At 38.0% G+C, this 27,940-nt stretch overlaps 1 protein-coding gene across 2 annotated transcripts in view; it reads left to right on the top strand.

The window, feature by feature from the left end:
• LOC124777187 (Down syndrome cell adhesion molecule-like protein 1 homolog) overlaps positions 1–26,582 on the top strand; it is a 182,000-nt gene extending 155,418 nt beyond the window's left edge. For both annotated transcript variants that reach the window (XM_047252502.1, XM_047252501.1), the window contains 4 exons: positions 2,062–2,355; positions 12,293–12,469; positions 13,399–13,580; positions 26,252–26,582. In XM_047252502.1, the coding sequence (XP_047108458.1) occupies positions 2,062–2,355; positions 12,293–12,469; positions 13,399–13,580; positions 26,252–26,359 (761 nt within the window). In that variant the 3' untranslated portion in view covers positions 26,360–26,582. The remainder of the gene's footprint in view (positions 1–2,061; positions 2,356–12,292; positions 12,470–13,398; positions 13,581–26,251) is intronic.
• The last annotated feature ends 1,358 nt before the right edge of the window (positions 26,583–27,940 follow it).

The raw sequence follows: 27,940 nt of genomic DNA, 5'->3' as shown, positions 1-27,940 counted from the left end.
TGAAATCTTTTAGTGGTACAGTCTATATTTGTGAAGCTAGTATAGTGATAAGTTTGATTTTAAAATAGTAACTTCTAGCTGATTACTTGGCATTCTCTGATTATATATTTTTATGTCACCCAATTGTCATCCGAACCCCACCAGGTGAAATGTTATCAGGGCTGTTAACAAGCAGTCAATGACCAAAAAGCCTTTGGATATAATATTATTAGTCATGCTTCTTTTCAGGATTTCCTAGTGTTTATGTACAATATACAGCCCTCAGGTCTCCTTAGGATCATGTATTGAAAATCCCATAATTTTCTTCAAGGCAACTACTGAACACTGTCAGGTGGTGTCTGCTGGTTACTGTTGGTAAGTACCAACTGTCAATTTCCACTTTTTGTCAGACTATTGTGGAAGCCTCATTTGACGGTCGCACACACGCGATCGAGTTGTCTGCAGACAGATTACAGTAGTGTGTTCTGAGCACACTACCAGAAGTCAATCTATGGTGTTTCACATGTTGCTGCTTCTGAGTGGCACTGAGGCTGGAAGCCAACCCAAAATTAATAGCTAGCATAATCCTCGTCTATTTTGCCATGTCACTGTCATCAAAAGTTCTCATTTTTCTCTATGCCTAATTTTGGCAGCACAAGACTTCCAGGTTATACTTATTTGGAATGCTGAATCCTTATTTGTTGGGTTATCTGCCATGCAAATATGTTTTGCCTCCATTACCACAAAGTCCCAGAAAGACAAAACTGAGGCTATAATCCTTGTCTTCTCATCAGTGTCCTCTACTGAGGCCATACTGTCCTATTGGACACCTGTAAACATCTTTAGGCCGATATTGTCTTTCACAGGATGTAACAAACTCCTCAGTTTTGCTTGGATACAAAAGACACTTCAAGTGTTGTGTCAGTTCAGGACTTTTCCGATACTTACCTCCTATTGCCTCCCTCCCTCCTAACCATGAGCTGTCCTGCCTCAACCCTCCTTCCCACTTTTCACCTCCTTCCTCCATTCACCCACTCCACCTGACACAACCACTCACCCTAGTCAAACTGCAGCCCCAGCTCACTGTATTCAACCACCACAGTGTAGATATATCTCGTCTTTTCTCTGTCCCATCATGTTGTATAAGTTATCTCTAATTGCAGTGACACTGATGTCATCAGTATGAAGAATAGCTGTATATGATCCCCCGTGTATACTATAAACTGTACAAGTTTTAGCAGTGAACCTTGTTGTAGTACATGAAAACTTATGAGGCTGTTACCCAGTAATTACTTCCAGACAGTGCTCTTCTCTCCCCCTGTCTGTAACCTGCTTCCTCTCCCCCTTCCATGCCCCACTCAGATTACTGTTTTTGTTCAATGCAAGAATTTCATTCCAGATGCAACAGCCCTCATATGTCTGTAAGGTGTATGTCTGTGAGGTGTGCCTGTTGTGTGAATGTGTGTATGTGTTTTCTTTTATGAAGAAGTCTTTGGCCAAATGCCAGTGTGTAACTGTCTTTTTGTTATCCCTGACTGCAACTCGAAGTGTCACCTTTGCAGTGAGTAGCAATCTAACCTTTCCACAGTATTATTGATATCTCAATCTGGATTTTTTGAATAAAATAAAATAAATTATATTGGACTTCGTGCAATGAAAGTAAACTTAGGTGGAGCAAAGTTTAATTGGATTGTTTCCAAGTTGATTTCCTCATTCAGTAACAACATATACGTAGAGAAGAATATACATGACACATTATATCAGTGTGCCAATTATGCCTTTACTATCTATGCACTTTGTTTCATCCTAGGTCCCTAATTTGGCATCTTAAGTAGAGGAACCTGCATGAGTATGGGAAGACAGGAAGATGGATTGTGGCAGGCTTAAACTTAGTGTGAGACATGATAGTTGTTGGTAGAACACTAAGATGAATGGCAGAGATATGAGTTTATGATCTGCTTTTGAACACAGTTTTAAAATCACAGTAATTTCAACACATGTTTCTCCATTAATTAAAAAATTATCCTAGTGTATTAAAGACATGCTTTAAAATAATAATCACACTCTTTATGTTTTTTTAAGCTCCTATTGCTCCAACAAAAGAAGATCTCCTGGCCACCAACTCTACCTTCATACAACTGAATGTTGGCACGTGGAATACTGGTGGCTGCCCAATAACCACATTAGTTGTAGAATATAAACTGAAAACTGGAACAAAATGGATACTTGTGTCAAACAATCTTAAGTACACAGAAGAGAAGTTTTCCATTCTTGATCTTAATCCAGTGACAAATTATGAGCTTCGGATGACTGCTCACAACAGTGCAGGTTCCACTGTAGTCACATATGACTTCACAACTTTATCCAGCACAGGAGGTAATTATATTTGTGTCATTAAATCAAGTCCTTTTCAATAAATTATTTTTTTTCTTTCACTTTCTTCCTCATTTCTTTGCTTTATTTTATCGGTCTTGTGAATAGTATATTATTTGCTCTGGTTTTTAATCTGCAGTCCTGCTGGGCAGAATATACATTTCTCTTTGTCTGTATTGTTGTTCAAACTTTACACAACTATATGTCCTGTTTCAACCTTTATTCTTTTAATATTTGTGTTAGCAACAGTTCTGATCATTTTTTAGTATTTGAGTGTGGCACAATGTTTGAGAGTAAGGCTTTTAATTAGATGCGACTATGGTGACTTGGGTGACCCTGATCTACCCCATTTAACCAACCAAGGAAAGGAGACCTACAGCTTAACATGGGTTCCAAAAGGTTAACATGGATTCCAAGCCATGTATCGTTCCTCATGACTCCTCACATTGTTGAGAAGTGACGATTAGATTAAAGGAAGCTTGAAAATGTGTGTGTGTGTGTGAGAGAGAGAGAGAGAGAGAGATAGAGAGAGAGAGAGAGAGAGAGAGAGAGTGTTTGTGTGCTTGTCTTTGTGTGGGTGGGTGGGTGTGATGTTGGTCTTTAGATGTTGGTCTTTATCTCTCTCTCTCTCTCTCTCTCTCTCTCTCTCTCTCTCTCTCTCTCTCTCTTTAGTACCTTATGTACAAAATTCCTTTCTTTCCCATCTTCATGTTCATATTACCAACTTCTCTTCAGTTTTACCATGCTTTAAGTATCCAGTTGCAATGTTCCTATGTTCATATTAATCTTTGTGCTTTGTCATGTGTACTTATTAAAGAGACTAAAATGTAGACTTTCACGGCCGGAAATATCATGTCCATTATAATTATCCGGGCTGTTATGCCATGGTCGGTTGATGAATTCTGTGTTGATTTCCAACGTTTCATCTCCGACTGCGGGAGACATCTTCAAGGGGGTCCATAGCTCAATGGAAGGTCCAACACACCCACTGGCTCGCTACTGACTGCCAAAGTCAGTAGTGAGCCAGTGGGTGTGTTGGACCTTCCATTGAGCTACGGCCCCCTTGAAGATGTCTCCCGCAGTCGGAGACGAAACTTTGGGAATCGACACAGAATTCATCAACCGACCACGGCATAACAGCCCGGATAATTATTATGGACATGAGTTATTAAAGACACTCATGTATAAAAAGAAACATCGGAGTTTGTCCCATCAACAATGCGGTCATTAGGGATGGAACACTACCTCAGATAAAGCAACTAATCTGGCATTTGCATGGAGTGATTTAGGGAAATCGGGAAAAACACAACTCTGGATGGCCAGATGGGGATTTGGAAGGTCATCCTCCCAAATGTGGCTACAGAATGCTAATCACTCATGTATGATTACGGCATCTGTGCCCAGAAATAAGTTGATATTCTCATTCTCAGATTGTTAGCCAAGGCATCTGATCATGGCAGTAGCTTTCTTATCTGAATTTAAGTGTATATGATTCTCTTAGCAGCATGGCCCATGAAAAACACATTGCCCATGTGGTTAGCTCTATCTCCAACTCCCAACCTCCCCATCCTCTAACTGTCCATGACCAAATAATATCTGCATTTATGTCTTGTGGTTTGACCAGGCCAAGGCCTTATGACAATGCTCATGTGAAGCTATTCTATTTGGAAAGCTGTATTTCCACCATTATGACAATATCTGATGCACTTGTACCTTCATATAATTCACTCATTCACTGAAATGAGATCCATCCTTCGTGAAATCCTCCCCACTCCACCAAGAGTGTCTTTCCGCCGTCCACCTAACCATCATAACCTCTTAGTTCATCCCTATGAAATCCCCAAACCACCTCCCCTACCCTCTGGCTCCTACCCTTGTAACCGCCCCTGGTGTAAAACCTGTCCCATGCAGCCTCCCACCACCACCTACTCCAGTCCTGTAACCCGGAAGGTGTACACGATCAAAGGCAGAGGCATGTGTGAAAGCACCCACGTGATTTACCAACTGACCTGCCTACACTGTGAAGCTTTCCATGTGGGAATGACCAGCAACAAACTGTCCATTCACATGAATGGACACAAGCAGACAGTGTTTGTTGGTAATGAGGATCACCCTGTGGCTAAACATGCCTTGGTGCACGGCCAGCACATCTTGGCACAGTGTTACACCGTCCGGGTTATCTGGATACTTCCCACTAACACCAACCTGTCAGAACTCCGGAGATGGGAACTTGCCCTTCAGTATATCCTCTCTTCTCGTTACCCGCCAGGCCTCAATCTCCGCTGATTTCAAGTTGCCGCCACTCATACCTCACCTGTCATTCAACAATATCTTTGCCTTTGTACTTCCGCCTCGACTGGCATCTCTGCCCAGACTCTTTGCCTTTACAAATGTCTGCTTGTGTCTGTGTATGTGCGGATGGATATGTGTGTGTATGCGAGTGTATACCTGTCCTTTTTTCCTCTTAAGGTAAGTCTTTCCGCTCCCGGGATTGGAATGACTCCTTACCCTCTCCCTTAAAACCCACATCCTTTCGTCTTTCCCTCTCCTTCCCTCTTTCCTGATGAAGCAACCGTTGGTTGCAAAAGCTTGAATTTTGTGTGTATGTTTGTGTTTGTTTGTGTGTCTATCAACCTGCCAGCGCTTTCATTTGGTAAGTCACATCTTCTTTGTTTTTAGATCTATTTTTCTCACTCATTATTTTAATAGATTTGCCTCCATTTATAAGGTTTGATTTTGCACAGTCTTCTTCATATTTATTTTTCATAAGAAGAGTTTTTGTGCCAATTTCCTTCTCACCACTATAAGTGGTGAGACACGACTTATCTATAAATTATCTATAAGACACGACTTATCTATAATATACGAGGGGGGACCCAAAAGTAACCAGAATCAAATGGCTCTGAGCACTATGGGACTCATCAGTCCCCTAGAACTTAGAACTACTTAAACCCAACCAACCTAAGGACATCACACACACATCCATGCCTGAGGCAGGACTCGAACCTGTGACCGAAGCGGTCACGCGGTTCCAGACTGTAGCACCTAGAACCGCTCGGCTACTCCAGCCGGCTAACCAGAATCGTAATGTTGCACATCGTGTTCTTGTAGTAATAGGTTGCGCCGCCAAAGGGTTGTAGTAGGAGCTCTGCTGAGTCATTCTGCCATGTAACGTCATCCAACAGTGAGAAGTGTGGCTTCTTTGGCAGTTCTTTGAGTGTGCATACAGTGCAGACGTGACACAAGGAAATGGCTAGTTCTTGCAAACAATGTGCAGCAGTGAAGTTTTGTTTCTTGCTCGGCAAGAATGCAGCAGAAACTGTTGCGATGATTCAGACAGCCTACAAAGACCATGCCCTTAGTAAAACACGAGTGTACGAATGGTTTTCTCAGTTTAAAAAGGGAGAAATGGTGGCTGAAGATCAGCCCCATTCCAGTCGACCTCCAACTGCTCGAAGCCAAGACAACATCGACAAAATCTGTGATCTCATCAGTGAAGATCAACGGAGGACAATCGACCAACTCAATACCATGTCCGGGTTGTCCTGGAGCTCAATTCAGGGCATCTAGACCATTGATTTGGGGATGTGAAGAGTGGCAGCAAAATTCGTGCCGAAGCTTCTAACCGGAGATAAAAGGGATTGCCGTGTTCAAGTCTGTCTCAAAATGAAGGACGTGTTCAAAGATGATCCACATTTTTTCAACAAAATCATTACAGGTGATGAGTCATGGTGCCATGGGTACGATCCAGAAAGTAAACAACAGTCATCACAATGGAAATCACCTGGCTCACCTCGACCAAAAAAAGCTCAACAAGTGAAATCGAATGTGAAAACGATGTTGATCTAGTTTTTTTTTTTTACGTCAAAGGGATTGTACACTTAAACCAATAATTCTATTTGGAGGTTATGAAATGGCTTCGCAGAAGTTTGTCATGAAAACGTCTGGCTTTGTGGGATTCTGGCGTGTGGTTCCTGCACCACAACGCTCCCGCGCACACGGCTCTCAGCGTTCGCCAGTTTTTGGCCTCAATGAAGATGACTACCTTGACCCACGTGCTCTATTCACCGGATTTAGCACCTTTGGACTTTTTCCTATTCCCGAGGATGAAAAGAGACTTGAGAGGGAAGTGCTTTGCGAATGTGGAAGACGTAAAATGCAATGTCATGAAAGTGCTAGCAGGTATCAAAGAGGACAAATTTAAAAGATGCTTCAAACACTGGAATGAACATTTGGACAAGTGTATCAATGCTAATGGAGAGTACTTCGAAGGAGATTAAGGTTGTATTTGAAAACAATAAAGTATATGCTTTCTAGAAAGAAATTCCGGTTATTTTTGGGTCCACCCTCGTAAAATCATGACTGGTTGTGGATTCTGTGATTTTTATCCTATCCACTCTGAGAGTACCTCTGTCATCCTGATTTAGCGTGATGTTCTGTTAGCTGTTGTCATGCTTCATCAAATCAAGTAGAACAAATAGCTAATTCACTATTCCTGAGTTCTTACTCTTCCGTTCACAATTTGACATCATAACCTGAACCATCAGTTAACTATAGAACAAAATTTACCTGCTATCTAATACGTCAGTGGTACTGATAACAGCAGTGATGCATCATGGCATTTAAGCACTGAGCCCTTAGTAGGTGCTGTAGGAAGTTGACAACACATCTGCATGACAACACATCTGCACACACAAGTCACCCAACTCCCGTAAATTCTGGGGTGGGAGAGTTTGGATCTGACAATCTGGGCGCCAGCACATCAATTGGAACTTGCCACTGTGTTCCTCGATCCACTCCATCACACCCCTGACCTTGTGACATGGTGCATTATGTTGTTGAAAAAGCCTCTGCTGTCGGGAAACATGATCCTCATGAAGGGGTGTACATGGTCTGCAACGACTGTACAGTACTCCTTGACCATTGTGGTGCCTTGCATGAGTTTCACTGGACCCGTGGATGCCCATGATAATCTTCCCCAGAGTATAATGGAGCCGTCACCAGCTTGTCTCCATCTCATAGACCAGGTATCAATGCGCTGTTCCCTCGGAAGACGACAAATTCACGCTCTTCCATCAGCATCAAGAAGAAGTTATTGGGGTTTATCAGACAGTTCAGCACTCTGCCACTGCACCAATGTCCAGTGCTGATGGTCACGTGCCATTTCAGTTGTAGTTGCTGATGTCATCGTGTTAACATTGGCACATTGACACGTTTTCAGCTGTGGAGGCCCATTGATAGGAGTGTTTGGTACACTGTGTGTTGAGACACACTTGTACTCTGCCCAGCATTTAAGTCTGATGTTAGTATTCATCACAGTTTGCTGCCTCTCCTGTTTTACCAGTCTGGCTAGCCAATGACATCCAACACCTTGATTTTACCATGGTTTCACGACGTTTTGAAGACACTCACTGCAGCTTTCCTCGAACATCTGTCAAGCTGTACCGTTTCTGAAATGCTTGTGTCGAGCCCCTGGGTCTCTGCCAAACTCAGATAGATCATGTACCTTCCCCATTCCACATATGAACAGCACACTCACTGATAATATGTGCAACATTCATGTGTCTGACTAGCAATTATTCCTCACCAGATGACGCTGCTATCATCTGGACAGGTTTATCTCAGTAGTAGGTTGGTGTCATAATGTTCTGGCTGTTCAGTGTCTACCCAATATTACAAGAACTTCTCTTCCTTCACTGCTTGTCAGATCACCTCCATAATAAGCTTATTCCCTTGCTATGCTAATCATTTCTCATAAGATTGATGACATTTTGAATCTCATGCCATGGTTATCATCTATTACCCCTTATCTTACTATGCCTGTAATACATGTGATCCTTATTCAAACTCTGAGCTTACCAGTTTTAACAAAAGGCTATTTATTTTGTTCTGTGGTTTCTTTTTCTACAGAATCTGCAAATCTTAAATATCAATATATCACCAATATTTGGTGTGACTGCACAAGACTTGAGTCACTCCTTTAATCCCTAAACTCTAAACTGGATATCAAGACATAGTTTTGTAGTTCCCATAAACTGGCCTAGGAAAATACCAGCTTTGATCCTTCAACAAGGATGTGGTCATGTTGTTTCCTTCCATCTCTTCTTGTTGGACATAAGCAACACTCAGTTCCTAACAAAATTTTGCAAATCCTAACAATAAACCTTGTTTGGTGGTACTTAACAAATTTTCTCCTGCTAATGTGTTCTTCTGTGCCTGTCTGCATGCAATACTTCAAATTCAAGAATAAAAACTTGAAATTATCAGTGTTGAACTGTAATTTATGTTTATAAATTTATTTTTGTACAATTGAGGAAGACTTTAGAAATCAAGATACTTGTAACTTATATAAATTGTTTTTGATAGTGGAGTATTGCATTATTCACAATGACTTGAACATTTCACTTGCTTTTATCATGTCATATACAAATTCAGCATCATCATTTCATAGCTGTTTGGATCAGGAAACTACATTACCTTTTGAGGCCCCCCCCCCCAATCCTCTCTCTCTTCTCTGTCTCTTCTCTCTCTCTCTCTCTCTCTCTCTCTCTCTCTCTCTCTCTATCCCACCTACTTCCACTGACATGGCAGTGCTGACTGTTTATAAGCTGTTATGACCAGTTGTCTGGGCAGATGAGTGTTGAAGGTTCAAGAGAGGAAGGTATTGTGACAATTGAGAGAGACAGATGGGGGAAACTGAGTAGCTGGCACAACATTACTATTGACTGCTATAGCGCCACTACTCAGATAAAAAGTCCTTCGGCAAGTTCTCCAACAGGATCACACCAAACTCTGGCGTATGAAGTCTGACTATAAAACAATGGTACTACAGCTGTAAAACATTCTGTTTCGAAAACATACATATTTAGTTATTGCCAACCTCAGTGTACTCCACTCCTCTATTCCCAAAATGCTCCATGTGAACAGTGCTGAAAGTCTTCCCCTATGAGCTTCTTCTTGATAATGCATGCCACTTTTTTCTTACACTGCTTCATAAGACTGAAATCTTATTCCTTTTAATGCAGGTTTGACCTTGGGAAGTAGAAAAAAAGTCACATGGTGCTAGGTAAGGTGAATAAGATGGGTGGTAAAACAGTGGGACACTGTACTTCGCTAGAAACCTCTTAACAGACAATGTGGTATGAGCTCATGTGTTGTCTTGATGTAGAACCTATGACTTGTTTTTTACTAATAGTTTGAGCTTCAGGAACCTAGTAATGATACACAATTCCATGAATATCCAAAAAATCAATCATCATTGCTTTGAATCTTGAGTTGTTCATTTGAACTTTTTTCATTCTCTTTGAAGTTGGGCCCTTCCAACACATGGATTGGCACTTAATTTCTAGATAATAAGTCAAAAACCAAGATCTGTCACATGTTGTCACTGTTTCCAAGAAATTAGAATCATTTTCAACATTATTCAAATTGTCAATACAAATATTTTCATGAGCTTCATTTTGTTTGATTGTGAGAATTTTTGGCACCATTTTCACACATTTGTTTCTCTTGTTAAATTAGTTACAAAAAATTTGCCTTATAAATTATTTGTCAACTCCTACAGTTTCAGAAATCAATCAAATACTCAACCAATGGTCAGATTAAATCAGATTACGTACTTTTTTGATATTTTCATCTGCTTTTGATGATGGAGGATGCCCCAGATGTGACTCAACTACAGCGTCTTGGTGGCCTTCTTGTAAATGCTTGAAACACTCAAAAATCCACGTACATGATACACAAACTTAACCATACACTCCTTTCAGAAAAAGATAGGTTTCAGTAGCAGTTTTTTAAAGCTTTGTGTGAAACTTCATGACAGTTTTTTGCTGTGTTATTACACAGAATAACAGCTTTTACACAAATGAAGGCCAAGACCACCCTGATTTGCCTAGCCACACCAGAGAAGCTGCATTAGACTAAGGAGGTTCATGTCTCACAGCTGTTGGTTTTTCATCTTTGGTACACACTTACTTACTTTGTGACAGCATCAGTCCCATTATGTTATAGCCACACCTCAAACAAGCCAGTGTAGGGCTGGTCTCAATCTCTTCTGTTTGTGTGTTATGATGTGTGCAGTGGAATACATGGCATGAGTTTTTATCATATTGGCTAAGGTGGTGTTCTGGTAGACTCTCAGTGTAATATATAGAACTCTAATACAGCTTGGACTGGGAAATAACAACTTAAGGTAGCTTGCACTGTTCATATTAACATCTTGTATATATATTTCTTGTGATGAATAAATCATTTCAGTAGTGTATGTAGACAACCTTTTTACAAAGAGTAGAAATAAAGCTACTTGGAAAAAAATAGCCACTGGTCTTTTACTACTACTCAGTTGCTGATTTTTTTCTAGTACTTCAAAGCATTTCTGTACCGTACACAGACAACTATCAGCTGTCTACATTCTGGCAAAGTCGATTTGTTCAATACGTACATTAGAGTTATGTGAAACTTACATTCCTGAGTCTAAATATTCAGGTACTTTGCAGGAGTGGCTCATGAGGTATTCTTTCAGATTTCTCTCTCTCTCTCTCTCTCTCTTTCTCTCTATTTAAAAAATATTAGGGGATTTTCAATTTCATGCCTGATGTCCCTCAGCAATTTGTTATAAAATTTTGCAGCAGAATATAAAACTCCATTCAGAACCCTACATATGGATACATAGTCTGTACAGAAACTGTTGTTACTTTTAGAATTGTGGTTGTGAATTGCACATTTGTCCTAAATTCCCTCCTGTTATTAACCAGGAGAGGGGGTGGAGTAAAGCTTATCACATTCACAGCATTTGATAAGTATTTTGGTGAACCTTGGGTTCCTGAGCTGGAGACTGGCGAATGCTGCTGAACCTCTATAACTATAAGCTGTGCATTCTTCTGTGACCACCATGCTATACAGCTGTGGGACATTCTGTGTCACAGGCAATGATGATGGGAAAGAATAGGGATTTGGAGGAAACAAAAACAGAGTGGAAAATGCCAAGAAAAGTAAGGGTAAGAAATAAGGGATAAGGAAATGGTTGTGGATGTGAACTAGTGGAGTTTTAGGCTAGGGGGTTGCAGTAATGGAAGATGTGCTGATGAGGTGGATCCAAATAGCATGGACACAGAAGCAGCTGTTAATGTTTGATTTTATGGTTTGTAGCAGGCAAGTTTGCATTTGTATAGAAATACAGAATTCAACATTGACCATTCATGTAGGTACACAGTTGGTTAGTTAAATGGACTAGGATATGACTTACATTTTGTGGACATGGATAGTACAATTACAGGTAAGATATCCCTTATCTCAGGACACAACAACAGCTAGTTGAAGCCCTGGCAATGAATTTGGTTTTATTTTCAAGCTCTGATATTAAGTGGTACAAAAAGCATTAATTAGTATCTGGTCTGTAAGGTGACAGGATTGTTTGGTCGTAGGAAAACATCCTGTGGGAAGTCCGGTTGTGCACTAAGTGGGTAGAATATGGTTTGTATGACAAAGACTTGATAAGATTAACACTATATTTGGATAAATGTTCCCACTTATCACAGTTGCAGGGAATGTAAGAGAGATTTATTTTGGATATGGAATGTGTGAAGTGGAGCATTGGCAGTCTTTGGTGGACATTTTTGTAGAGGTGTCAGAGCTGGATGGCCACTCCCTGAAAAATTGCTCATTTCCACTTGTTGAATCTAATTTGATGGTGGAAGGTATCATTTTGGACATCAGAGTCAATATAGGAAACCTGTCATTATAAATTGTATATGAAGTAAAAACTTAATATGAGGGACAAGATTTTAGGCTTCAGCTGAAATGGTGTTGAATTTGACAGCTAATGAAGTAAGAGTAATAAATAATAAAAGAAATATTATTCATATTGCACAGCAAACAGAAAATACAACATTAATAACAAGTTCACAGCATGAATCCTAAAATGTTACACATTCTGTTTCAGCTGTTGTGCAGCCTGAACTCATTATGTGGGGAAATTATCGAAGAAAGTACTTCTACAAAGATCCTGGTGTAATAATACCTGTTGCTGTTATAACACTTATTGGAGTAACTTTTGGAATTGGGATGTTTCTGTATGTGAAAAGAAAGAAAAGAAGCCACACTGACAGCAAGAGTGAAGGTAATATATTTAATTTCAAATACAGATTATTTTATCATCAGGTGTAATATTTTTTCATCTGACTGCATGGACTTTTGACCTGAGTTCCAGACAAGATCACTTTCATCCACCTTCTTCATTTTCCCATCTATTCTTACTGTTCATTATTTTTTCATTGCTTAGTGTTAGTTATTCAAAGTCTTTAAAAAATTTTACTGCTTCTGAAAGTGTATCAATACTTAATATGTCTTCGAAATGGTAATATCTTGTCAGACAATACTTTTTTTTTAATAACTAAAAGCGCATTTGATACTAACGATACAGGATTTGTTCTATGCCAACAGCAGCTTCCTCAAAAGTGAAGGTACCCTTTTAAATCCAAACCACTAGCAATTTTACATCCAAAATTTTTGAGCCACAATATTATTTCATAATGAATGAAACTGTCCATTTAAAATTTTAGTCTTAAAGGATAATTCAGAGAAATTATTAGTTTATTTAGTCTTAAAGTAGAATTCAGAGTGATTATAATTTTATTAAACCATTAGACCTAACAGCTTCCTCTAATGGTGAAATATAAACTTGGGTAATTATTAAAGAGAAGTTCTGTGAGGAGATGGAGAGTAATTTGTGATGAAATGTAGTAGGGCTGACGAACAGTGTTGTTCTCTCAAATACCAAAATGAGGAAGTCACATGTAGTACAAAGGCTCTTATATAATCAAATATGACTGAAGGGTAAATATTTTTATATCATATCTCAAATGTCAATCATATATGCGCACTATCACTAGCTGATGTGACATGGATCAAGGCAATCAGGTACATGTGATATTTTTTGGCATTGTAAAAGCATTTGGCTTAATATCATGACAACGCTCATTAAAGATAATATGATCACATAGAGAATCAAACATAATTTGTGGCTGGACTTAGGATTTCTTGTTTTAGGTGAGAATATAGCAGATCCACATGTCCAATCTGAAGATAAGGTGGGGTACGGCACTGCAGATGTCTCACAGGACCAGAAGCTCCATCAAACTTCATCTGCATCAGATACAACAGCAAGAGTCAACCCATATGCTACATTTAGGTTAACTGATGAAGAAAAACTAAAAGCTATAATTAATGATGTAAGGATTCTGTGAATTTAAATTTTTACAAAATTTTTGCATAGTATAACTACTGGACATGACTTAGCATGGAACTAAATGTGTTCAAAATTGATAGAATTATAGTTTTACCATGTAGAGGCATGACAAAATACATTTGTTGTTTGTTTGTTGCACTGAAAGTGAGATCAGTAATAATGGTGTTCTTCCATTAATAGAAATAGAGGTAAGTAAAGTGGAATAAAAATGTGGGTTGCTTCAGGACTATGACATCTCTGTTGTGTACAAAAAGTACTGTGTGCCATATAGTTGTAACGAAAATAGTTATAAAGTGGGCATGTGGTTCTACAAGTTGATGTTCACTCAAAATGACTCACCAGTGCATTACAATTAATATTCCTAAACAGACAAATTGTCTTATCTAGGAACACTCAATATTCCTAGTGCAAGAACTTCATTGTGAACAAAAGCCTTAATTGAATACATATTGTTATGACTAAATCACTTATTATTAATTTCTCCGTATCTGAATGATGCTGCTGCTGATTCTGCAACTGATGTTCAATTAATGAAAAGCTAGTCCAGTTGCTTTCATAGAACTTCATGAAGTTCACACTACTGGTTTTGGCCTCTGAATCTGAAACGGCCACATACTAGTACATAATATGATGTGCATGTAAATGGTATATATTTTTTTATAATAGGAGATAAGAGATGATGCTTATTTATGTATGGTATAAGTGCAAAAGTAATATATAATCAAACAATTGAAAATCCAGGATGGAATGTACGTGTGTCTACTGTTGACAAAGGCCTTAATGGCCAAAAGCTATGATTGTGTGAATCTTTTTATTGTGCCTATCGCGGCTCAGCATCTCCGCTATATGGAAAGTAATATATAACTTACTTTATGCTTAGAGAACCAATGTCAAATTATAAAAGGAGTAGAAGTTAGTTAAGTCAATTTTAAAAAGTTTTGCACCCAATGTCGTCATGAGAAAAATGGGTGTGTTGTAATTACAAAAACTGCACAATCTGAGCCTTTAAAACTGTTATGTGGTTTAGCTTAAAAAGAGTTATCGGGCATGTTTGAAGTACTGGATTGTACTGTTCTCATAATTACAACATGCCCATTTTTCTCAAGGCGTCATTGGGCTTGAAACTCTCTTAAATCCATTTGAATTCTGTTGTTTTTATCATTGGATGTTGCTTCTCTACACCATAATTTGAGTTGTATATTATTTGTGCACTTGTTCTGTACATATATAACCACTGCCTCTCATCTCCTATTTAAAAAAAATCGATATACACTTCATATTATGTACTAATATGTGGCAGTTTCACATTCACTTGATAAGGGCCTAATGCAAAGTCTGAAACTGGTTGTATGAATTTAATGGGGTTATATACATACATATATATATATATATATATATATATATATATATATATACATTCCACGTGGGAAAAATTATATATAAAAACAAAGATGAGGTGACTTACCGAACGAAAGCGCTGGCAGGTCGATAGACACACAAACATACACACACACGCACATATCCATCCACACATACAGACACCTTTTTTTAAAGGAAGGGTTGCAGCCAGAGATGGGAACTTTAAGTGTGAGGCCTTTGGGGGTGATGCCAAATGTCAGACAAGCCTGAGAAAATAGAATATGGGAGCGTAATCTGGCTAGGGCGAAGGCATGTTTGCGGAGGGAATGTAAATAAAACTTAATGGGGTCGTTGTGCGGGTGTTGTGAGGGTGACATGGTATTAGAAGGTGGAAAGTGTAACATGAGGTGAAATGAAAATGAAAATAAAAATATATGGGGAGAGATAAAGGTGAACCAGAAAGTAACTGGAGATCTGGAATGAAAAAAGGCGAAAAGGTTTTGGTTACAGCTGGGCTATGTTGGACTTGGGTTGGTAGACAACGATGTGCATAAAGGTTAGGTGGTTGTGTTGCCGCCAAAACACGTTAAAGGACGGAGAAATTCGGGAAAATTTCGAAAAAACTGCGTGTAGTATATTAAAAGGAGTGGTATTGTGGTGGCAGATTATGAAAATGAGGCTAACAATTGTCTGACGAAGAAATAATGACGTTAAAATCTGTGGGAAGCGGCTAAAAATTATAAGTGATGTGGGAAAAACGGAAATGGAAATAAAGCGAAAGTTATTAGAACTGGCCGAAATGGTTGTTTAAAAGGTGAAAGGAGCTGTTTGTGAACTAGAAACGGTGGATATTATAGCGGCGGTAGTGCTGAAAGTGGCAAAAAAAATTTTTTGGTTATGGTTTGGAAGTGGGTTACGTATTATTTAGTATATATATAGGCAGGATAAAATAGTATAGCAGATTACGGTAAAAAGGAGAAGGTGAATACAAAGTGAAACTACTGGCAAAAACAGAAAGAGGAAAATAAGACGACAGAAAAGATTTCGAAATGCAACAGTGACAATAACAAACGTAATTGTTGGATTCAAATTAATGATATCATTATAATAGAAGGAAACATTCCACGTGGGAAAAATTATATATAAAAACAAAGATGAGGTGACTTACCGAACGAAAGCGCTGGCAGGTCGATAGACACACAAACATACACACAAAATTCAAGCTTTCGCAACAAACTGTTGCCTCATCAGGAAAGAGGGAAGGAGAGGGGAAGACGAAAGGAAGTGGGTTTTAAGGGAGAGGGTAAGGAGTCACTCCAATCCCGGGAGCGGAAAGACTTACCTTAGGGGGAAAAAAGGACAGGTATACACTCGAACACACGCACATATCCATCCACACATACAGACACATGGATATGTGCGTGTGTGCGAGTGTATACCTGTCCTTTTTTCCCCCTAAGGTAAGTCTTTCCGCTCCCGGGATTGGAGTGACTCCTTACCCTCTCCCTTAAAACCCACTTCCTTTCGTCTTCCCCTCTCCTTCCCTCTTTCCTGATGAGGCAACAGTTTGTTGCGAAAGCTTGAATTTTGTGTGTATGTTTGTGTGTCTATCGACCTGCCAGCGCTTTCGTTCGGTAAGTCACCTCATCTTTGTTTTTATATATAATTTTTCCCGCGTGGAATGTTTCCTTCTATTATAATGATATCATTAATTTGAATCCAACAATTACGTTTGTTATTGTCACTGTTGCATTTCGAAATCTTTTCTGTCGTCTTATTTTCCTCTTTCTGTTTTTGCCAGTAGTTTCACTTTGTATTCACCTCCTCCTTTTTACCGTAATCTGCTATACTATTTTATCCTGCCTATATATATACTAAATAATACGTAACCCACTTCCAAACCATAACCAAAAAATTTTTTTTGCCGCTTTCAGCACTACCGCCGCTATAATATCCACCGTTTCTAGTTCACAAACAACTCCTTTCACCTTTTAAACAACCATTTCGGCCAGTTCTAATAACTTTCGCTTTATTTCCATTTCCGTTTTTCCCACATCACTTATAATTTTTAGCCGCTTCCCACAGATTTTAACGTCATTATTTCTTCGTCAGACAATTGTTAGCCTCATTTTCATAATCTGCCACCACAATACCACTCCTTTTAATATACTACACGCAGTTTTTTCGAAATTTTCCCGAATTTCTCCGTCCTTTAACGTGTTTTGGCGGCAACACAACCACCTAAACTTTATGCACATCGTTGTCTACCAATCCAAGTCCAACATAGCCCAGCTGTAACCAAAACCTTTTCGCCTCTTTTCATTCCAGATCTCCAGTTACTTTCCGGTTCACCTTTATCTCTCCCCATATATTTTTATTTTCATTTTCATTTCACCTCATGTTACACTTTCCACCTTCTAATACCATGTCACCCTCACAACACCCGCACAACGACCCCATTAAGTTTTATTTACATTCCCTCCGCAAACATGCCTTCGCCCTAGCCAGATTACGCTCCCATATTCTATTTTCTCAGGCTTGTCTGACATTTGGCATCACCCCCAAAGGCCTCACACTTAAAGTTCCCATCTCTGGCTGCAACCCTTCCTTTAAAAAAAGGTGTCTGTATGTGTGGATGGATATGTGCGTGTGTGCGAGTGTATACCTGTCCTTTTTTCCCCCTAAGGTAAGTCTTTCCGCTCCCGGGATTGGAGTGACTCCTTACCCTCTCCCTTAAAACCCACTTCCTTTCGTCTTCCCCTCTCCTTCCCTCTTTCCTGATGAGGCAACAGTTTGTTGCGAAAGCTTGAATTTTCTGTGTATGTTTGTGTTTGTTTGTGTGTCTATCGACCTGCCAGCGCTTTCGTTCGGTAAGTCACCTCATCTTTGTTTTTATATATAATTTTTCCCACGTGGAATGTTTCCTTCTATTATATATATATATAAACAAAGATGAGGTGACTTACCGAACGAAAGCGCTGGCAGGTCGATAGACACACAAACAAACACAAACATACACACAAAATTCAAGCTTTCGCAACACACTGTTGCCTCATCAGGAAAGAGGGAAGGAGAGGGGAAGACGAAAGGAAGTGGGTTTTAAGGGAGAGGGTAAGGAGTCATTCCAATCCCGGGAGCGGAAAGACTTACCTTTGGGGGAAAAAAGGACAGGTATACACTCACACACACGCACATATCCATCCACACATACAGACACAAGCAGACATCATAATATAATATAATTTTTTCCCACGTGGAATGTTTCCTTCTATTATATATATATATATATATATATATAAAAGCAACTGGAGCAACTTTTCATTACATGATTATTTATTATTATAAAAACTGTATTATATTTTCCACAGCAACTACTGGAAGAGCATAGTTACAGATTTCTGTTCTTTACCATAATCAGGGGTAGAGGGGTAGCAAATTGCGTCAAAATCAGAAATCTCTGAAGTGCTTTTGTTTTGTCTTTGAATGGAGGAAACAGTTTAATGGATATGGCTTCTATGACTAAAATATTCAGTACCACTGTTTATGATACTGACATTCCTCTAGTAGCACCATCACTATTATGTAATTCCCCTAAGACTATGATTAAAATTTGCTATATAGGTTCGGTTATATCAGTGTGTAATGTGAAGGTTTATAAATTACTGCTATAATGGATATTTTGCAGTGATTTATAAGTTATGTATGATGATTTTTAGCTTGGGGTGCTTTAAGTGAAAGAAATCTGATCACCAAACCCATAGTCCCTTATCCCATGTTAATACATTTATTCATCCCTTTTTTAAAAAAAAAACACAGAAGGTCCCTTAGCACCACTGATGAAAGAGTTAAATAATAAGTACACTTCGATATTCATAAAATATGTCATACGTATAATCTGAGTTACAGTACAATGAATAAAGCCAAAACTTGCCTTTTTGTACAAATAATGTCTATTTTTAAAACTCTCATTAATGAAGCTCCAAAAGAAAGCATATACAGACATGAGCAAGAAATTACAAAAAAAGTCAACTTTTGGAATCAGATTTTCCACAATCCAACAAAAGATGGTTCTTACTGGTGAGTATGGGAATTCAAGCAAAATAGTAACATTCCCCAGGATCATAGGTTAAGGGCATTTGGATGGTGTGTGTGACGCTATAGGAATGATATGTTGGTAACATAGAAGATTTGAAAACTGAGCAGATTAGAAATGATAGGACAAGAGTCAACAAGCAAACAGCAAGGAGAGATGAAATTATAAATACAGATGAAGCATAGACTGGCATTAACAAAGGGAACTGAAAGGAAGTAAATGATTAAGAAGCAACTACAGAAGGAAGAAAGAATTTGTAGTACTGTCCCCACATGATATGAATTTTTCATACAGGTAAATGCTGAGAGAGCAGAGATTGTTGCACTCTCATTTCTTTAAATAACGTGGAAATGTCAAGAAGCAAAAATGAGTAGAAATTCATCAGTATGTAAAAAGATTAACACACAAAAAATTAAAAACCTTCCTTCATCATACCTTAATGAAAAATCTTTCTAAGAACTGTAGAAAATTCTGGTCCTACATTAACTCAGTAAATGTGTCAAATGCTTCTATCCTGTCACTCATCAACCAGTCTAGTGTGGCAATAAAAGACAACAAAAGGAAAGCTGAAGTCTTAAATTTTGTGTTTAAAAAAGTCTTTTATGTGAGGGGATCATACTGAGATGCCATTCTTTGACCACTGCAAAGCTTCCCATATGGAGGGCATAAAAATAGACATCCCTGGCACTGAAAAGCAACTAAATGAAGAAGCAACTGAATGAGCTGAAAACAAATAAGTTGGGAGGTCTGTACAGAATCCCAATTCAGTTTTACTGTCACATTCTTCAAAACTGACCCCTTACTTTGCTTGGATTTATCGCAAGTCTCTCGCCAGCACAAAGTGTTAAGTGACTGGTAAAAAGCACAGGTGCCTTCTGTATACATGACAGGTAAAAGAACAGACATGCAAAATTACAGGCCAATATCATTCACATTGGTTTGCTGCAGAATTTTTGAGCATTTTAAGTGTTTGAATACAGCAAATTTAATTGAGGCACAAAAACTTCTGTATGCATATTAGCATGGATTTAGAATGCATCACTCATGTTAAATTCTGCTTGCGCATGTCTCTCATGTGGATACGTTCATCATAATCCCCACATTGATTTCTGTGGCTGTATCATGCAGCGTTGTTTGGCTTCTAGCAGTGACAACTGCCTACAAATGCCAGCTGCTCTTGGTCATTAAGTGGAGACTGTCGGCAACTGTGTTGCCCATGGTGAGAGGTAACACATGAAATATGGTATTTTTGACATGCCCTTGACACTATGGATTGCTAAATATTAAATTTCCTGATGACTTCCAAAATCTCATGCCACATGCATCAAGCTCCCACTAACATTCTGTGTTCAGAGTCTATTAATTCCTGTCATGCAGCCATAATCATATTGGAAATCTTTTCACATGAAACACCTGAGTACAAATGAGAGCTTCAACAATGCACTGCCCTTCTTTACCTTGTGTACATGGTACTGTCACCATCTGTATATATGCAAATCGCTATCCTATGACTTTTGACCCCTCAATGTACGAGGGGGGACCCAAAAATAACCGGAATTTCTTTCTAGAAAGCATATACTTTATTGTTTTCAAATACAACCTTAATCTCCTTTGAAGTACTCTCCATTAGCATTAATACACTTGTCCAAACGTTCATTCCAGTGTTCAAAGCACTTTTAAATTCCTCCTCTTTGATCCCTGCTAGCACTTTCATGACATTGCATTTTGCGTCATCCACATCCGCTAAATGCTTCCCTCTCAAGTCTCTTCATCCTCGGGAATAGGAAGAAGACCGAGGGTGCTAAATCTGGCGAATAGGGCGCATGGGTCAAGGTAGTCGTCTTCGTTGAGGCCAAAAACTGGCGAATTCTGAGAGCTGTGTGTGCGGGAGCATTGTCATGATGCAGGAACCACACGCCAAAATCTCACAAAGCCCGACGTTTTCGTGACAAACTTCTGCGAAGCCATTTCGTAACCTCCAAATAGAATTGTTGGTTTACTGTCTGGTTTTCAGGGACAAATTCAGAGTGTGCAATCCCTTTAATGTCAAAAAAAAAAAAAAAAAAAAAAAAAAAAAAAAAAAAAAAAAAAAAAACAGATCAACATCGTTTTCACATTCGATTTCCCTTGTCGAGCTTCTTTAGGTCAAGGTGAGCCAGGTGACTTCCATTGTGATGACTGTTGTTTACGTTCTGGATCGTATCCATTGCACCATGATTCATCACCTGTAATGATTTTGTTGAAAAAATGTGGATCATCTTTGAACACGTCCTTCATTTTGAGACAGGCTTGAACGTGACGATCCCTTTGATCTCCGGTAAGAAGCTTCGGCCCGAATTTTGCTGCCACTCTTCGCATCCCCAAATCGATGTTCAAGATGCGCTGAATTGAGCTCCAGGACAACCCGGACAAGTTCTCGAGTTGGTCAAATGTCCTGCGTCGATCTTTGCTGATGGGATCTCGAATTTTGTCGATGTTGTCTTTGCTTTGAGCAGTTGAAGGTCGACCAGAACAGGGCTGATCTTCAACCACCATTTCTCCCTTTTTGAACCGAGAAAACCATTCATACACTTGCGTTTTACTAAGAGCATGGTCTTTGTAGTCTGTCTGAATCATCGCAACAGTTTCTGCTGCATTCTTGCCGAGTAAGAAGCAAAACTTCATTGCCGTACGTTGTTCATAAGAACTAGCCATTTCCTCGTGTCACATCTGCACTGTACGCAGTCAAAGAACTGCCAAAGAAACCACACTTCTCACTTTTGGGTGACGCGGCGTGGCAGAATCACTCAGCAGAGCTCCTACTACAACCCTTTGGCGGCGTAACCTCCTACTACAAGTACACGATGTGCAACATTACGATTCCAATTACTTTTGGGTCCCCCCTCGAATAAGCCTATTATATGACCTTCCAAGTGGTACTGATGCAATTCTTTATCTGTGGTATTGTACAGACATGATTTTTCTGTTTGCTATGCAGGGACAAGCCAACCAGATGTTTCAACTGATGTATCATGAATTATATTGTGGGATTAATGAATTTTGTAGTTGTCAAAGCTTATTTGTAATCAACTGAACAACACTGGTGTCCATTAACTCCTGAATGAGCTACCATCACAACTTGGTCCAGAAATGATGCTGAATACAGACGACTCCTTAACTAGCTTTACTAATTCTTGAGTGCTGCAGATAACTTTGCTACATGCTATCTTCATTGTTAAATTGTTATTTTCTTATCCATCAGCCTGCTATGAATGACTTGCATTCAGAACATTACCAGGTGCTGAGTTACCCACATAGTCTTCTTTGTCCTGACTTAATGTTTCTGAAGCATTTCACTTGCACTTGATGACTGTTATCACTTCGTAATTGCCTAGACCAAAGTACAGAGCTGTAAAAATTAGAAGTGTCAGTAATTGTTTGACTCAAGCTTTTCGTAAGTTGGATATTGTAATGGTAAAACTCAAGAGATGCTAAAATTGCTTTTCTCACTAAGAATTAAAAATCTGTTGCCAGTTTATTATAAACAAAAGAAACATGTCAGTACCTATTCATTTCAGTTGTTCACTGTTCCTTTCTAGCTACTTATTGTAGCATTTCTTCTTCAGTATATATTATTTTTGTTTGCACATTTGGACAGGTATTTCTGAACTCAGTAGTGTATTTGCATTTAGCTTTTATTTCATATATAGCCTTTCTTTTTTGATGAGGTTCTGAGAAGTACCAGTTATGTATTTTTTCCTGTGCAGCTGATGGTGATTAGTAATTAGTAATTTGTGTGGTACATCTTGAAACAGGATACAATAACATTATCATGTGTTCCATGTTTTGTAAACAGTTTTCTTGGCCATCTTTTGGTGTTATATTTTCTGCTAATTTTAGTATTATTTTCTACCAGTTTTTACTGTCATTCTTTCTATTATATTTTTCAATTTTGGTATTAATTTCTGATGGATTTTTTGAAGTATTCTATGTTATTGACCTTTTTTCTTCCATTGAAAACGAAAATATAGCTATCAAATAACTTTATTTTTACTGCCTCATTTCATTACATTACTGAAAAAGAGGAACATTTACATTAAACCTTTTAAATCCAATCAATGAAAGAATAAGTAGTTCTGCAACCATACATGTGAAAGTTTTTCAAAAGAAAGCATAACTACGGAGTTCTCCTCCATGACAATCTGGCAACACTTCCATGAAGTGTGGAAACAGCCACCTGGACTCTCTATCTGAACACAGAAGTGCCTTCAGCACCAACACTAAACATTTGATAATGCCAACATTTCTTGCTTCCATGGAAAGTTGTGTTTCCATTAAATTATGAAGGGATTTGTATACCTTCAGAATAACTAAATGTTAGGACATGTCCTACTCAATAGCTAAATTTTTCATCACCAAAAATTCCTTTTCCCACAATAAGGAAGCAGTTTTCAAACTCTTTTGAACTTGAATAGAAATAATAGTTTTATCTGGCATGTTGATATATTTGCACATCAAATTGTACCAAAAACTATATACATTTTGAAGAGCTCTTCCTTGCAGTGCATCAAATAAACTGCATACTTTTGTAGTATGCGTGTGTAAGTAAGAAAGCATAGTTCATGTGACATATATAAACATGTTATTGGCAGTAAAACATAACATTCAGAATGTTTACTTCAATATTACTTCTGTTATGGTGACAGCCCAACCTGTTGCATACCACATGGTCTAGATTAGATCAAAAGTTAATAATTTGATTGAGAGTTGGCAAAGCCAATGAATGTGAGTCCATAAGAAGCCATCATACTATACTCATGCAGCATGATTTAATTTTTTTCATCATGTATGTTGACAGTATGTTTGCATGACATCAACTATCTTAAGTTGTGATTGGCTGATAGAAACAAACTGAGCTAATACTGTGTTGATTTATGTGTTTGTGGAACTAAAGTACTATATTTGGTGCTTTATACAATGATACTTGTGAGCTATTTTATAGCATTGCAATAAAGGTTTTGTAAAAATTGTGTTTTTAGAACAATTTATGCAAAAGTGATTGGAAATGTGACTTCAGCAACTAAAATTGTTGCCAGAATGAAGTTCACAGGATGTAGGATATTTTTATTTGACATCACATTTAGAGTTGTAGTTCTTTACACATGAAATGACCTTTCATTTCAAGATTGTACAGGTACCTCATTCATGATTAAAAAACTGTCAATTACCAATATTAGTAAACGTCTGTCCTAAGATTTATGACATTTATAAGTGGGTGCTAAAATATGTGACTTTATGGGTGCTAAAAATATGTGATTGTACTTTATTTTTACAATTGTATTGACTAAGTATGATCACATTAATAACTTCAGTTGCTCTTCTTCCTTTGTTGTTGTCTCCTATTTTTCCAGTATTCCCTCACTTTCTCCCCATGAAGTCTCTTCCATACTTTTGTCCATGTTGTTCCTGATTTTTTATTTCTTCTGCTTTGAAAGCCTTCCAGATTTAGTACAAGGTGTATCGTGGTTTTAATGCTTTATAATATTTATGACATTGAAGTTACAGTTATAAATGTTATGTAAAATGAAAGAGCAACTCAAACAGTTGTGTTTGGCAACAGTGCGCATGCGCAGCGTGCAATGTTTCTGCTGCAATCCATGAGACAGATTGAACTTCACTGTACCTAAGCACTGGATAGGCCGCAAGGGGCATGGCCTCCATGTTCACCCGACCTAACACCATGCAATTTTTTCCTTTGGAGCTTCATCAGGGATTGTGTGTACTACCAGCAGACCTCCCTGTATCAGGATTGTGTGTATGTGCCTCCACTATCAGCAGACCTCCCTGTGTTAAGAAACTGGATTGAAGCAGCTGTTGCTACAATCACTGAAGACACATTTATCAATGTTAGGGAAGAACTCGGCTATAGACTTGATGTGTGCCATGTGGCAAATGGTGCTCACATTGAACATTTATAAGGTTCTTGGTAAAATTGTCTGAGTTGCTCTTTCATTTGACATATCATTTATAACTGTAAGTTTAGTTTAATAAATATCATAAAGCATTAAAACCCCAGTATTCATTTATAAACACCCTGCATTTTATTTTTAAAAGGTTTCTTTTTGCTATTTCTGATTCTTTGATGTTGTTTCTTTCTAGATCTTTCCTTACTTCTGTAATCCATGCTATTGTCAATTTCTTCTTCCAGAACCATAGGAGTATTTGTTTCGTTGGTCTAAATAGATCCATTCGGTAGAGGGTCCAAAAAAGGTTAATTTTGTTTGGCCATTTTCTCTATATTTTTGTAGATCTACTCATTACTTCTTATTTTCCAACCATCTGCAGTTTTTATTGCACTCATTATTTTTCTAATAATCTTTCTTTTCATTACCTCTAGTTTATCCATTTTATAGATCATTGTTAGGCATTCAGGTTCATATAAACATTCTGGTTGCACCACTGAGCTGTACTGTTTTAGTTTCGTTTTTCTAGATATACATTTCTTGTTGTAAATATTTTTGGTCAAACCATATGCTCTTTCCATTTTGTTAATTCTTACATCTATTGCATATTTCTCTAGTCTGTTCCGTTGTATTGTTTCTCCTAGACATTTCAATTATTTACTCGCTCTATTTCACCTATTTGTGTTTCTATGAATTTTGGCGCATTTTTTATATTTGTCATGAATTTTGTTTTTTCAGCTGAAATTCTACATTATTGTTTAAGCAAAATTTTTCTCTCACTGCCTTTGAAATAGTATGCTTCTATTAGTCTTTCCTCATAAAAACATTTGGAAAATGCCTCTCATTAAATAGAAGATCCTTATTATCAGAGAGTCTTCCACCATCACCTTTTCTCTATTTTGTTGCATCACTTTCAACAATTTCTTTTTCTGAAGACAAATTAAGCCCTTACGGTTTTCCCAGTATGTGAAATTAATGTGCACAGGTTAAGAAAGTGGAAATGAGATTTCTGTACCATTTCACAGGTTCAGAAAGTGAAAAATTAATTTTCTGTGCCATTTCATGGTTCTATGCACTCATTCAATTACATTCAGTAGACTATCAGAGAGGTCGCCTGCCCTATAGTCAAGTTCTAATCAACAAATTGCAGTTCTCTGTTTTTTTTCCTGTAAGGATTTTGCATTTCAATCATATCTGTGATTTAATACTTACTCTTCTATATTATGCTGCCTAAAGAAAATAATATTTTTAATTTTTCAGTATGAAAGCTGTAGTGAATACTGGAAGGTAAACAAAAATCCTGATTCTGAAAATGAAGGAGTTGATTGGATACCACTACATAGTTTGTATCAAGCTCACAGGTACTGACTTTTGTGGCATTTACTGATACTGTGTACAAATCCATACAACATTTAATGGTGCATCTCAGAGTAAAACAGTTGATAAAGTGCCTTACTTCATTATCATTACAATAATAATGAACATGTTAATGTTGACTGTTAATTCCATGTTCCAGACTCTAATTAATTAAGCAGTGTGTGTTTATGAATTACATAATTAAAGCAATTTTTTACTGTGATATTATAAAGAAAAATATATTTGATGTGAAGTTTATGTACTGTGTTGTTAAATAAAGCAAATAAAACTTCTCTAATAAAATGTATTCACTGTAGTGAAAAGAGAAGAGAGGACCTTTGGAAAGACACATGCTTTCTACAATCAGGATGCCTTGGACACGATCATTTGGTAATTTGAAATATGTGAAATGACTACTCACCACCACAGCAGATGTTGCTAAGACATGCCTGTGTTATGGCACTTGATACAGACATACCTGGTTCCAGTCCTGGAGATGGACAAAATATTCACCACTAGTATTTGGCTGGCAAGGGGAGGAGAGGTAGTAGCATAGAGTTCTTGGTCAAGCAAGCAAGTTCCTAACCACTAGACTTCCTGTTAATGTGCTAGATGAAATTTCAGACTTTTCTGCCGTGATTCGTGGGGTGAGGTTATGTTACACTATTGATGTTGATCAACCTGATGGCTGTGGACATTAACCTTGGTGGTATTTGAGAGAAGTAGGCCATCTGCCAGCACCTAGTTTCACTGTCTTCATTCTCTCATCATTGTGTAACACAAACATGACACCCACTATTCACACATCCATTACACTCTCCCACACTCAACAGATACACTTAAGACATGACTATCATACATCACCAGTAACAGGACCAATGTATGTGGGGGAAGAAAACCCTTTTCAGTTTAACAGCTGAACCTATCTCTTGGAGTCTCCCAAGCAACAATGCCAAAGAAATCTTTTATTCTTTCTTTCTGTCAGATGACTATGGAATGCACCAGCCTTTTTGAAAACATCAGCATCCAAACAAGAACAGCTGTTTAAATATCAGAAGATAGGTGATAACTAGTTTTCAATGAAAAACATGACATGCCCAATTTTTTTTCTAGTATTGTGTATTATTTACCTTATACAAACTAAAATGAGTAGTTAATAAATTATGCTCACAAAAGTGAGTCATCACTCCATTATTGGAAGTGGTTTGCTGATCTTCAGGCTTATATATGGGTATTACTAAGCATATTTGCCTGTAAGGAAATATGCTCTGAATCATCACTGGTTAATGAATTGGAAAGATAGCTTAATAGTAGTGCTGTCAAGTCAGGACATGATTATAATGGTCTACTAGAAACAGCATCTTAGTCAGCAGAAATGATTTTTAATGACCTGATGAATTTTGTAATCTCATGTTTTTGAAATTAATATCTGTTAGTTGTATATACCATGTCTGCCAGAGTAAACCTAATGCTCATGTATTTTATTATTGTTTAATAGTGAGTGCAATGTTTGCTGCCACTGAGTGGCAGTAATCACTGAATTTGGTGGCAGTTGATTTCAGTGTATTATCATTTCTGCCAAACCATCTTTTG

Source organism: Schistocerca piceifrons, chromosome 2 (assembly GCF_021461385.2).
Source record: "Schistocerca piceifrons isolate TAMUIC-IGC-003096 chromosome 2, iqSchPice1.1, whole genome shotgun sequence".
NCBI classification, from domain to species: Eukaryota; Metazoa; Arthropoda; class Insecta; order Orthoptera; family Acrididae; genus Schistocerca; species Schistocerca piceifrons.
The sequence above is the reverse complement of the archived record's forward strand: the minus strand, read 5'-3'. Positions and strand labels throughout refer to the sequence as shown.